We start from the raw sequence: 14,373 nt of genomic DNA, 5'->3' as shown, positions 1-14,373 counted from the left end.
TTTGACCACTCTATCGTTTACCAAAAGATTTGCTTCCCTGCCTTCACATTTGTTGCGCCAAACATTGGGCGACAAAAATTTCTTGCAAAACCAAACAACTTTTACAAAAGCTAAAATGTTGATTAATATTAATGAGAGCTATTTAATTAATTGTTTTATTGCTAAAGGTGGTCCATTGCATTTAAAGAGATATCCACCCAAGTATGTGGGGGATGCTCATGTTATTTACTATGCCACTGACTCAATAGAGTGCCTACAGCCATACTGGGACTTGACCACACTTGGTAATTAAACTAACCCTGCAAATTCAGATACAATCAACACTGCATAATAATTGTTGGGTGAGAGCTCATTGATCAGCACCTATTGGTACCCATGTGAAAAACTTCCCTCAAATCAGTTTCCATTGATAAATATTTAGGATCAATTTAAAACAAAGAACAGAAACAAAATGCAGTGCCTTATATAGTTAACATTGCAAGGTTTGAATGATCATTGTTTGCAAGTAATGTTTCCAAATTTAAATATATAAACTCACTGACCTGGTCGGCTAGGAAGTGGAGGAAATGCTCCTGGATGGTGGATGGGGATGAACTGAGAGTTGCTGGTTTGGTTTTGTGACTGAGTCACTGGTGTTTTCCTTGCCTCTGATACAGGTGTCTTTCTCAAATCTGACTGAGTTTTTACCTGATAAACATAAATTATAAATTGTAATCCAGACTACCAAGCCAAGTATTCTACCTCCTAGTCTGACTCAAATAAATCATGACTAATTTCTGATAAGGTGTTGTCAAATTCTATTTTTCCCCCAGATTTCTTAAACTCAAGACTATGTAAACATCAAAAGGAATTAATCTGCCTTAATGGCCACAAACAGTACTAGGGCTAGATAAAAGATCAAATCTTAACCATTCATTTTATATTTCATGCCAGGATTCACCTTTGTGGGAACTCCTACCCATAAGCACCTTCAAATACATCGAGGCATGTCCCCGAGTTCCAGGAAGGAGCTTTCATTGTCCAGTCAATCTGATTAAAATTTTGTTTGAAGATAGAAATGTCAGTGGACACTAGAATATAAATTCAAGTGCCCCAGCTGACAATCCAGAGCATGTACACTGCACTGACCAAACTGGTCATCTTGAGGTTTGTGAGGTTTTTAAAAGAAAACTTGAAGTTCTCTGTTATTAACAGCAACATCAAATACATATAGATCCCTACAGTACAGGAGGCGGCCATTTAGCCCATTGAATCTGTACCAACCACAATCCCACCCAGGCCCTATTCCCGTAACCCGACACATTTACCCTGCTAATTCCCGACACTAGGGTCAATTTAGAATGGCCAATCAACCTAACTCACACATCTTTGGAGTGTGAGAGGAAACCTACGCAGACACGGGGAGAAAGTGCAAACTCCACACAGACAGTGACCAAAGCCAGAATTGAACCTGGGTCCCTGGTGCTGTGAAGCAGCAGTGCTAACTACTGTGCCACACTTTATTAAAGAACAAAGAACAAAACAGCTCTCCAAGTCTGCGCCGCTCATGTGCCCATTAGACCATTCTTTTGTATCCCTCTATTCCCAGTCTGTTCATGTGGTTATCTAGATAAGTCTTAAACGATCCCAGCGTGTTCGCCTCAATCACCTTGCTTGGCAGTGCATTCCAGGCCCCCACCACCCTCGGTGTAAAATACGACCCCCCTGACATCTGTGTTGAACCTTGCCCCCCTCACCTTGAACCCATGACCCCTTGTGTTCGTCACCTTCGACCTGGGAAAAAGCTTCCCATTGTTCACTCTATCTATGCCCTTCATAATTTTATACACCTCTATTAGGTCGCCCCTCATCCTCCGTCTTTCCAGGGAGAACAACCCCAGTTTACCCAATCTCTCCTCATAGCTAAGACCCTCCATACCAAGCAACATCCTGGTAAACCTTCTCTGTACTCTCTCCAAAGCCTCCACGTCCTTCTGGTAGTGTGGCAACCAAAACTGGATGCAGTATTCCAAACGTGGCCTAACCATCGTTCTATACAGCTGCACCATCATATGCCAACTTTTATATTCTATGCCCCGTCCAATAAAAGCAAGCATGCCATATGCCTTCTTCACCACCCTCTCCACCTGTGCTGCCACCTTTAAGGATCTGTGGACTTGTACACCCAGGTCCCTCTGTGTGTCTATACTCCTGATGGTTCTGCCATTTATTGTATAGCTCCCCCTTACATTAGATCTACCGAAATGCATCACTTCGCATTTATCTGGATTAAATTCCATCTGCCACTTCTCTGCCCAATGTTCCAGCCCATCTATATCCCGCTGTATTCTTTGCTCTGCACAAGTTATAGCACAAAATAAAAAGTACAATTACACTACATTCTTATACAATCACACCCATCAAACTGTGCTATCATGCAAAATTACACTAATAGATTTAGTTGGGGAAGGATGGAAAGAAGCTCGAGTGGTGCATAAAAACCAGCACGGACTGCTTAAGCCAAATGCCCTGCTTTTGGGTCCTATATCCTATATAATCCTTTATGTGCAAACATCCCAAGTTGCTTCACACGAACATTATAAAGCAAAATTAGGTACCTAGCCCTCTAAGGTGATATAATGCCAGATGGCTAAGCTCCTGGTTGAACAGGAAAATTTTAAGGAGTTTCTGAAAGGAAGAGAGGTACAAAATAGGAGAGATTGCCTAGGCAGCTTAAGACCAATGGTGGAGCAATCTAATTCCGAGATGCTCAAGAGACCTGAATTATGTAAGTGCAGGTATCTCAGGATTGTGGGGATGGAGACGATTACAGAGAAAGGGAGGGCTGAGGCCATGAGGTACCTGAAAACAAGGATGAGAATCTTAACATCAAGGCATTATTTGACCTGTAGTCAGTGAGCACAGGAGTGATAGCCGAACAGGAGGACTTGGTCAACATTCTTCATTCATCAAATATTACTGTTAATATTCCATTTAATGTGAAGGGTTTCTAGGCATCTTCAGTGGGTAAGTACTATATATAAAAGCATGTTCTGCTTTTTTCCTTACCCCATTTTGGTATTTCTAATGACAGCCAGAAATTAACACCAATTCCTTACAACCAGCAAATATGTGTGAGATTCTTCAGCGTAAAAGTTTACTTTCCAGTGTGATGACTCAATAGCTTATCTTGTATTTTCTCAATTTCTAGTACTGAATATCAAGTATGTAGCACCGTAACTAGTTTTCAAAACGCCCAGCTTGGGAATTAATGCACTGTTCAATGATTCCTTCGCACCTTCAACCCAATGTTGAGCCTTATTTACATCCAAATGAGTAAAATGATCGTAAATTAAATATTTGCTGATTGTCAACATTTCTTACTCCTGTGTACCTGTGCATGGTGACTGGTACCGAGAAAGGGCAACTGGGCAGCACTCCTCAGATATAATTACCAAATAGTCCAAATCCCAGTGTAGAGTCCACGCAGCTGAAGACAACCACTTATGATGGAGGTGAGGGGGAAGAAGGGTACACATGAGGTGGACTTTGTGGAACAGTGTTCAGGGGAGTAGTGCATACATCAGTAGAGCAAGTGCAGAGATGGGCAAAGATCAGAATTTGAAATTTAAGATGTGGAAATAGGAGTCAATGCAGGTCACTGTTGTGAGTGGCAGGTGGGCAGTTAGGATATAGATAGCAGAGTTCGGATGAGGTGAAGTTTATAAAAGGTGGGAAGTTAGCTACATCTGGTGATCTCAAAGGCATGGATGAGGTTTTTCCGGCATCAAGGACAAAGGAGAACAACGTTAACAATGTTAGAGTTGGAGTACACAGCCTTTGAACTAAGTTTCAACCTAGCAAAAAAGTAGCAAAATTCTAGCACTGCTGCCTCTCAGTGCCAGGGACCTGCGTTCGATTCCAGCCTCAGGTGGCTGTCTGTGTGGAGTTTGCATGTTCTCTGTGTCTCCGTGGATTTCCTCCGGGTGCTCTGGTTTCCTCCCACACTCCATAGATGTGCGAGTTAGGTTGATTGGCCATGATAAATTGCCCCTTAGTGTCAGGAGGACTAGGAAGGTAAATATGTGGGGATACAGAGATAGGACCTGGGTAGGATTGTTGTCAGTGCAGGCTCGATGTGGGCCAAAATGGCCACCTTCTGCACTATAGATTCTATGATTCTAATATTCTCGCAAGAAGTGTTGAATAGGTTAACATCTGGTTCAACCTGAGGCAGTGGTTGTGGAGGGGGACGCAAGGAATGGTGAATGCTAAAAATAATGGTTTCTGTTTAACTGAATGAAATTGCAGTTTTTGCAAGACTGGATACCAGAAAAGCATCAGACAATAGGATGCAGTAGAGAGGTGCGAGATGTGGTGGAAAGTTACAGGAGATTGTCTTTGATACTCAAACCACCACAGAATGCCCAGTGCAGAAGGAGGCCATTCAGCCCATTGAGACTACGCTGATTCTCTGAAAGAGCATCTTACCGAGGCCCACCCGTCCGCCCTATCCCTGCAACCCCCATACATTTACCTTGGCTGATCCACATAACCTATACATTTTGGGACACTAAGCTGCAATTTAGCACGGCCAATCCACCTAATATCATATTTTTGGATTGTGGGAGGAAACCGGGACACTCAGAGGAAATCCATGTAGGGGTCTGTGTGTGTGGGGGGAGGGGGGGGGGGTGCAAACTGCACACGGTCACCCAAAGCTGGAATTGAACCAGAGTCTCTGGCGCTCAGAGGCAGCAGTGCAAACCACTCTGCTATTATGTATGCCATTACATTGCTTGGGTGGGCGTGCACCCGACCTGTAAGTCCCATTAGCAGTCTTTGTGATATGGCTAGATGCAGCATGTGGACGAAGAGAAAGGGGCCAATAGTTAACCTTTGGTGGTCTCAAAATGTAATGCTGCAAATCCGGCAACAGATAATTAAGAAAAGGAAATCCCATCAAGATGGGCAATGGAGGCAAGGCTTAAAAAGGAGGATGGTGAAGACAACCACGTCAAGGATCACAAAGCGACCAAGTGTGACGATAGTGTACTTTTCAGAAAGGTTTTTTTTGTACAATCACAATCTCTGCGGCTCTCACAGCTTTAGTGTTTCTCAGCTCAGCCTCAGTTTGTTTTTCTCATTGTTGCCAGGCTGTCTACAAGAGTTGTTTTTATTGCCACTTAAATTGGGATGTTTATGACTCTGCAATGTTAGGGCAAAAACTGGTTGGCAGGTTTTTCTCATTTTCAGTTTGTAGCAGCAGTTTCAGTTTTAGAAGGGGCATCAAGCTGAAAAGTCATCTCTCTCTGGTTTTGGAAATTCTGCTGGTCATCTGAAAGCAAGATTTTGCTTTCCTGGAGGGGGAAATCTGCTGTTGGTGGTTTGACCAGAGTCCCTAGTGTTTTGGGAAGCTGTTCTGATTTCAAACTGTTCTGAGTCTAGCCAGAGAACTGCAGACTTCATCCAAATGTTTCAAGTCCAGTATCACATGAACACTAGTCTTTGCTGTGTTAAACCAGTTTAAAGGGTCTTCTGTCTACTGGACTGATTTGATTGGAACACATTAGATATATTTGTTAAGGTTTATACATTATAGTGGTTGTTCTGTTCCTTGTTCATAATTGATAAAAGTTCTTGCTAATATTCTTACTATACATGTTAACTATATTCTTAAATAAACTTTGTTTGATAAAAGCTCCCTAGTGGGTCATTTGAATCATACCTGAAGTGAAACATATCATGCTTATCCTAGCCAAATTCAAGATGCAAAACGTATGATCCAGGTGGGTTCCATAAAACACTTTGGAATTTCTGACCTGAACCATAACACCAAGGAGGAATAATGGATCACAGGTCTGGATATTAACTGAGGCAGGAGGGTGGAGGTTTGCTGCTTTGAGATTAGGAAACCTGTTGGAATAGGTTCCCCACAGGACCTGCCAAATTTAAAAGGAGGAACTGATGAGTATGCATTATCCGTTATTCCTGGCTGTAGCCACCCAGATTGTGTAGTTAGTTAATTGTCAGGTGAATAGGTCTTCAGTACCATGTCAAATCAGGAAGACAGTAAGAAGTTTAACAACACCAGGTTAAAGTCCAACAGGTTTATTTGGTAGCAAATGCCACGATCTTTCGGAGCGCTGCCCGTTCGTCAGGTGGAGTGGAGAATTTCTCCACTCCACCAGACGAAGGGGCAGCGTTCCGAAAGCTAGTGGCATTTGCTACCAAATAAACCTGTTGGACTTTAACCTGGTGTTGTTAAACTTCTTACTGTGTTTACCCCAGTCCAACACCGGCATCTCCACATCAAATCAGGGAGAAACAGAGCGGAAGGAGAAAGGGATCAGAAAGGCTGGGAATGTGGGGATGTGTATGTAAATCTGAAGCCAGTTGGGAGTGGGGGGTGGGACTGGATACCAGAGAAGGTACTGGGGGGAATTGGAGAACAGAGGCATTAGGAGATGGAATTGTGGAGGAAAGAGCTTGAAGGCCTCAGGGAAAGGTTGGTGGATTTGCGGATAGCGATGAGGACCATCATCAGAGGATACAGCAGGATATAGATCAGTTAGAGACTTGGGTGGAGAGATGGCAGATGGAGTTTAATCCGGACAAATGTGAGGTAATGCATTTTGGAAGGTCTAATACAAATAGGAAATATATAGTAAATGGCAGAACCCTTAGGCGTATTGATAGGCAAAGAGATCTGGGTGTACAGGTACACAGGTCACTGAAAATGGCAGTACAGGTGGAGAAGGTAGTCAAGAAGGCATATGGCATGCTTGCCTTCATCGGCCGGAGTATTAAGTTTAAAAATTGGCAAGCCATGTTGACACTTTATAGAACCTTAGTGAGGCCGCACTTGGAATATAGTGTTCAATTCTGGTCGCCACACTACCAGAAGGATGTGGAGGCTTTGGAGGGGGTACAGAAAAAATTTACCAGGATGTTGCCTGGTATGGAGGGCATTAGCTATGAGGAGAGGTTGGAGAAACTTGGTTTGTTCTCACTGGAACGACGGAGATTGAGGGGAGACCTGATAGAAGTCTATAAGATTATGAGAGGTATGGACAGAGTGGATAGTCAAAAGCTTTTTCCCAGGGTGGAAGAGTCAATTACTAGGGGGCATAGGTTTAAGGTGCAAGGGGCAAGTTTTAAAAGAGATGTACAAGGCAGATTTTTTACACAGAGTGTGGTGGGTGCGTGGAACTCGTTGCCGGGGGAGGTAGTGGAAGCGGATATGGTAGTGACTTTTAAGGGGCGTCTTGACAAGTACATGAATGAGATGGGAATAGAGGGATATGGTCCCCGGAAGGATAGGGGGTTTTAGTTCAGTCGGGCAGCATGGTCAGTGCAGGCTTGGAGGGCCGAAGGGCCTGTTCCTGTGCTGTAATTTTCTTTGTTCTTTGAATATCAGAAGAGATTGCAGGCTTTATGGATATCATCAGATTTGTCGACAGAGTTGAAAAGGTTTGGGAAGCATCCGATTGCTGGGGCTGTTGGCGGAGGTGATAAACTGGATCCAACAGGTAAGTCAAAAAAGGCACTTAACTCCTGGATCCAGTGGTCGTCTACTCCTTTTATCCACCTGATTCACCAAGACCTGTAAAACTCAGCCAGTCATGAATAGAAAGAAGGCCCCCTGTCTATTTATGGCACCTAAATAAATATTTAAATTGTTATGCCACCGCTAAAATTAACACCAGAATTATTGTGATTCAGACTGCTCCGATTTTAAACTATTGTTTTCAATGGCTAAAATTCAACACCCAATAGTCACAGAGGCCGGAATGTTTTTTGCCTGCCAGGCGCATAAAACTCGAAGTGGATGTGAAATGCCTTACTGGCCAGAGCTGGCCCCGGAGCACAATTTCATGCTGACTGACCAATTAACAGACAGCCAGCGTGAAACATGCTTTGTGAAAGGCCGAGCGCTGCGAAAAGGGAGCGTGCAGGCTAATGTGTCCAAAGTACACTCTCAGGGGGATAGTCACTACGGAGCTGTCCCAGGGTGCTGCTGACCTGTGGAAAATAAATTGAGATGGAAAAACTATGCAAAGAGTGTGTCTAGGCAGCACATTCAAACACAAACCTCAGTACCCAAACACCTTTCTTTAATTTTATTTCAACCCAGCCAATTCATCCCATCCTGGATCGAAGTTGAATCTAAAGTTGCCTGGCCAACTGGCCTGGTAACCAACTGTAAAAGCAGATGGGCCATGTAAAATTTTCAATTTGCCCTTAATAGGCTAAATTGCCTGCTTGGTGCCAGTAAGTGCACTTACACTCTTGCACATACCCACCGACTAAAACTTTGCGAGTGCGCATGATGACATCGGGGCGCACACCTGGCCTCTTTTCTTACAATTTCATGCACTTCCAGGTCGGGTGCACGCCCACCCAAGCAATGTAAAATTCTAGCCAGAGACTGTGTCTTTGGGTAGAGCCAATTTGACCCCGCAGCAGAAATGTGATGAGATTCAGGCGGCAACAGGAGAGAACTGAACTACTGGTCTCAGTCTTGATGACAATGAAATCCATCAGTTCTTTGCACCTAATGGATGGAGGAGGCAGGATAAAAGGTGTTTTAAAAGGCAGGTGACTAGGTTAGAAAATTAAGATAGTTTTCTTTGCCCTCAAGTGTGAGGAGATATTGGCAAAATTCTAAGTTCACTGCTTCAGGACAGTTTCTGAAAATAATTTCATAAACTGTTCTTTTAGACTTGCACTGGAAATGATACTATCAGCAAAAGTACAAAGTTCAACATAGTTTTCATATATTTCACATGTTAATCATAAAATTATGAAATGGTGTCAGCCTGTCCTGCTGCCTCTTTATGTATACACTGCAATACACCTGCCTACACACTAGCACAATACACAGCCTGAAGGAGGCAACAAATTATAGCATAGGGAGCTTCCAAAAACAGAAAATCAAGAACCGTTTAAAAAGCACATTCTAATCAGACATTTTAAAAACCAACATGTGCGCAAATATAAACTGGAGTGCCAACACAGAGGTGGAGTTCACAACATTTTAGAAAGTATTCTACTCAAATGACCAAACTTTCTAAAAGTTGTGTTTATCATTTTTACGTTTCTTAACTCTTTAAAAAGGAGACTTGAACTTTGTAAGAATCCTCCTCTTCTCATATTAAGTTCTGCCTCTAAAGTTTCAGCATTAAGTCTAAAACTTTAATTGAAAACTGCATTTTAAAAAAAAAACTTCCCAGACACAATCACAAAAAATAGCAAAACATAGCGTTCTCGAAATCTAGTGTGTTTTAAATGAAACCAGCATTTGGCACAAATATTTTAATGTCCCTGTACAATTATGATCCATTTCTCAAAGTAATTAAAATTTTAAAAAAGCACCTTGAGAAACATGCATCAAAGATCAGCACATTCACCTCACAGACAGAAGGACAGAGATTAAAGCCTGGCTTGAGCACATAATCTAGTTTGACACTTCAGCACTGAATGGAGGGAGTGCTGCACTGCCAGAGGTGCCATCTTTTGAATGAGAGGATAAACCGGAGTCCTAGCTCCTCAAGTGGACTTAAAAGATCCAAATCACAATAGTCTGGGCCAGTTATCCATTCGCCACAAAAACAGCTGATCTGTTTACTTCTCATTTGCTATTTACAGGACTATGCTGTGCACACACTGGCAGCTCTGTTTGTCTACACAACAATGCTTGGACTTCAAAAATAATTCATTGGCTACAAAGTACCATGAGACATTTGATTCAAGAAAAGCTCTGCATAAATGCAAGTTTTTAAAAATCCACTATACTATGCTTCTCTTTCAAAACAGTCCAGTTAAAAGATCACCCACATTGATCAATTTAATACTGTTTTTGGTTTTCACCCCATACCTCAACCACTGCATCCAAACTTTCAAAGTATATTTAAGTGCAATCTTTTTGCAAAATGAAGATATGGCATCTGTTACAAGAGACAAAGATTTCAAATTCAAGAAATGATTCCCTACCTGCACTGCCACATTCTGTTTCCGTGCATGTTCCAGGTTCTTCTCCTGATTGTTTTTCTTTGGTTCAGTCTTTCTCTTATTGCTGTCTCTTTTTACATCCATTTTGTTTGCAATGTCATTTCCTTTGTTATAGTCCCATCTTTCCTTCATACCTTCTTTCAGATGGTGATTCCGATTTTGTTCTCGTGGTTTAATATTCTCCTTGAAGGTAACCAGTTTTTCGCCACTTTCTGAACTGTTACTCTGAGTCTTGCCTGAAGACAATACAGACTTTAGACCCTGACCAACCTCAATGCTGCTAGGTTCTGAAAAGGGAGGTTCCAGCAAGATCAGGCTATCCTTCGTTTCAGAAGAATCCTCATTAACCAGTTCTGGGATGTCAGTTATAAACAGTAGTTTTCCTTCTTCATTTTTGCTCTGGATAAGTCTGAAAAAGCAATATACATTGTGAACAAATACTTGCTCAGAACCTGCTTTAGGAATGCTAAGAGAGTTAAATTATGAGGACAAATTGTATGGACTAGGTTTTTATTCCCTCGAATATAGAAGATTGAGATTTAAAATAGTGTATAAAATGATTAAGATAATTTGATGGGGTAAACAGAATTATTTCCTGTGATAGAAGAGTCCAAGGGGACATAATCTTAAAATTGCAGATAGGTTATTCAGGGGTGATGTGAGGAATCACATTTTCACAAAGGGTAGTGAAAATCTGGAATCCTCTCCCCAAAAAGACTGAAGACAGATCAATTGAAAATTTCAAAAATATTGATGGATTTTTCTTAGCCAATGGCACGTGTGTGTGCGCGCGTGTGTGTGTGTGTGTGTGTGTGTGTGTGTGTGTGTGTGTGTGTGTGTGTGTGTGTGTGTGTGTGTGTGTGTGTGCGTGTCTGTGTTTTGTGGAAACATTCAAGTCGATGGAGACATGAGCTAGTCACACCTTTGTCAGACAGTATAAAAAAATTGAAACGTGACCTTTTACAATAGTGCACCATACCTTCAATTGTATTTTTTCCTGCTTTCTCAACCCTCCTGCAGGCACTGATACCTTGCTGGTGTACAATTCCATCACCCTTTAATTTCTGGGCCCAGTGTGAGTCTTGCCAGAGAACACTAGAAGCTTTTTGACTGGGACAAGCCCAATGTTCTCCTTGATCACTGTCACAGGCATGGAATTTCAGCAAGGGTAGCTAGATAGTGATCAGGATTAGCAAACTGACACCCAGGAACTGAGGCCAACTGTAGACTCCTCAATGATATCAGAATGTATTGCAAAGAAGAGATCAAACTAAAGACCTTTCTGGTCTGTAAGGCTCAGACACCATTGGATAAACTTGCTGAGTCATCAGGGAGCAGCCATTGTTTTGCTTTTGAAATTACAAAAATAAATTAAAAAGTTAAAATGCAATTGATTCCAATCTTCTTTACCATTGCCAGCCAATCCAAATGGAGGACATTTAATTTACTCATGTACAATGAATTTTAAACCTTCACATTGGTTACAGAATACCTGGAATGATTTTCTGCTATCCACTTTCCCAAAGCAAGCAATCGCTGATGGCGTGTCCTTAGTTGCTGCCCTTCCTTGTCTCCCACTATTCCTTGGTGCCCGCTCGAGAAATCCAGATTTCTTTACAAGAATGAAATACATCAACGTATAGAGCATCTTGAACAGATTCATTACACAAAACAAAACAATGGAAGTAAAAAAAAAAAATCCTCAGTAACTCAAGCAATAAATGAAAACTGAAATACAGTAATCAAATAACTTCAGCAAATGGAAAAATTGGGAAAGAAAATAATCTCAAAGCCGTGCAAAGAACCAAGATGTGTGTCTTCTATCTTTGGGATCTTATTTCTTTCCCCTTTTTCTTATAAGGATTGAATTTTTAAGACCTGTCACTCATCTTCTAAAGTCAGAAAAACATTAGATCACAGTCAAGTCCAAAAGGGTGAGGTACAAAGGTAGATATGGAGATATGTGTATGATTGATGGTGAACAAGGTAATAGGAACCCAGCATGTGTATGGAAGAAGGAGCCACAGACACTGGTTCTGTCCAGTAAATATGATGTACCTGTTGCACACAGAAATAAGGAAGAGCACTGTGGAGAGGATGGGCAGATTCCTAACCAAAACACAAGGCAACAGAGACAGCAGGTACTCTAAAAGGGGCAGGGGAAGAGACACAGATAGAGAACCGAGAGATCAGAAAATGCTGTAAATATTCAGAAGGTCTAGGAGTATCTGTGGACAGCAAAGGATCGTCAACCTGAAACTCTCAACACTTCTTTTCTCTCCACTGATGGTGCCAGACCTGAGTATTTCAGCACTTCTCTTTTTATTTCAGATTTCTAGCATTTGCAATAATTCGCTTGTGAATAAAAAGGCTCCAGTTATTGTAGATATAAGTGAGAGATCTGTAGGGTGTGTTACCCACCATGGTAAAGGATACCTTGAATCAGCAGGATAAAAAGTGTTATGATCCTTGATCAGACCCCTAAGTTTTTGGTAAGATCTGGTTAGGGACCAAAATTTTTTGTTTAAAGTGAACAAAATTTGAGATCCAAGACATTTTCTAAGAGAATGCTACAAACTTTCACAGGTTTTGAACAAACAAAAATAAACTTTACTGTACAAGGTCAGGAAGATAAAGCAATCTACAATATCTATCTTACACTCAACATTCAAGGTTAATAGTAGGTATATATGAATTAACAAGGAAAAAACACACTGTATAATAAATAACAGATGTGACCAAGACAGATCCCATGGATTTCTCAACAAGTCACTCGGACATCAGTAAATGCAGTCAACTAATCTCACTGAAATTCTCGCTCACTCACTAAGGATATCAGACTTCTTCGTTGAAGATCTGACCTTGGATTTCTCTCCAAACGTTGTTCCAATTTGGATAGCCTCAACACAAGTCCACCTTGCGGGTTTCAATCTTGTCTGCTGAGATTCCGTTCCACTGGATTCCCTAGTCTGCATTCCAATAGCACATCAAGCACAACTTCAGCATTTCAGCCACACTGAACAGAATACCACGGCTTCAAAGGGATACCCTTATTCCCAACGGCCTGTAGCACAGAGTCACCAACCTTTTGTTGTCTCCTTCAATCTGAGCTTCTTCTGAGTTCTCTTCACGTAAGGTGTGCCAACTGCAGCTCTTTTTCTTCATAGAGTTTATATCTCTGCTCCTCCTCCTTCTTAACTGGGACCTCACCCTGTACCCTCCTCCTTTTTCCTGTCTGGGACTCTCGTGACTATGCATTCTGCTCCTGGGTATTATTCTGGTTTTTTTCCTTTTTGTGAAGGCGCCCTGGGCCTGTCCTCAGCCCGAAGAATGTCAAAACACTGGACAGCCCACGGACACACAAAACTCCCAAGGTCCATCAGGACCTGGGAGTTCTCGACCCCAGAAGAAGGTAATTGGATCTCATAATAATAGAAAGGGAGGGGAGACAAATCAGTTATGATCCATATTGGAATCGATAACATAAGAGTAAAGAGGAGGTCTTGCTGAGAGTGTATCAGGAGTATCAGCTTGGTGTTAAATTGAATACAAGAACTAGAGGGTGGCAATCTCAAGACTGCAACCTAAACCGCATGCTGGCTGGCAAAAGGATAAATAAATCAGGAAAGTAAATGCGAAAAATCAAAAAGTGAGAAATACATCGCACATAGGTTGGGGAGTTACGCAAATAAACTCTATAGACAAATGCACAAAGCATAAAAAACAAAAGTAGTTAGAAGACCAAATCATACTTAAATCATATGAATTGGCAGCCATTAGAGGCTTAGGTGCAAGTTAGACATGATTGGGAACTAAATATCACAGGCCATAGGATCTTCAGAAAGGACAAGGAAATTGGAAGGGATGGAGGGGTAACAATATTGATAAAAGCCAAAATGAAAGCATTGGAAAGAAAAAAGCATCAATAAGGTTGAACAAGCAGTGGAAACATTGTGGAGAACAAAGGAACAAACAGTAAAAGATGCAAGACTTGGTGAGAGACATTTACCCACCTGCAGAGAGTGATGATATAGTGGAGGATTGTATAAGGAAAGATAAGGGAAACAGAAAACAACAGGGTTTGAAATAATGGGAGGTTTCAATGGTCTGCTAGAATGGGAGAAGCAAAATAGTTGAAGTCATAATGCCAAGGTGATTTTAAACCAACAGCTAAGAGCATACCAGATTACCATGAGTAGGAAGGCAGAATTGGTTAATAATCTAATTGTGTGCGTCAGCATTTTGCAAATAGTGACCATAGGATGATTAAATTTGATGTTAAGGTTGAGAAACAGAAGCAAGCCACAAATCAAGGTTTTAAATTTAAGTAAATCAAAAGGCAAGGAAATAAAATCACAGTAAATCGGACTTCACTGTTAG

General features: G+C 41.6%; 1 protein-coding gene across 6 annotated transcripts in view; it reads right to left on the bottom strand.

Annotated features, from left to right (window-relative positions):
* Positions 1–14,373, bottom strand: part of smg7 (SMG7 nonsense mediated mRNA decay factor) — a 129,662-nt gene that overhangs the window by 20,286 nt on the left and 95,003 nt on the right. For 4 of the 6 annotated variants that reach the window (XM_078218329.1, XM_078218334.1, XM_078218330.1 and 1 more), the window contains exons 13-15: positions 11,486–11,605; positions 9,976–10,402; positions 543–687 (exon numbers count right to left, since the gene is read on the bottom strand). In XM_078218329.1, the coding sequence (XP_078074455.1) occupies positions 543–687; positions 9,976–10,402; positions 11,486–11,605 (692 nt within the window). The remainder of the gene's footprint in view (positions 1–542; positions 688–9,975; positions 10,403–11,485; positions 11,606–14,373) is intronic. The other 2 variants (XM_078218331.1, XM_078218332.1) reach the window with 1 other exon arrangement.

This window comes from Mustelus asterias, chromosome 8 (assembly GCF_964213995.1).
Source record: "Mustelus asterias chromosome 8, sMusAst1.hap1.1, whole genome shotgun sequence".
Classification (NCBI taxonomy): Eukaryota; Metazoa; Chordata; class Chondrichthyes; order Carcharhiniformes; family Triakidae; genus Mustelus; species Mustelus asterias.
Note: the sequence above shows the minus strand (reverse complement) of the source record. Positions and strands in the feature narration are given on the sequence as shown.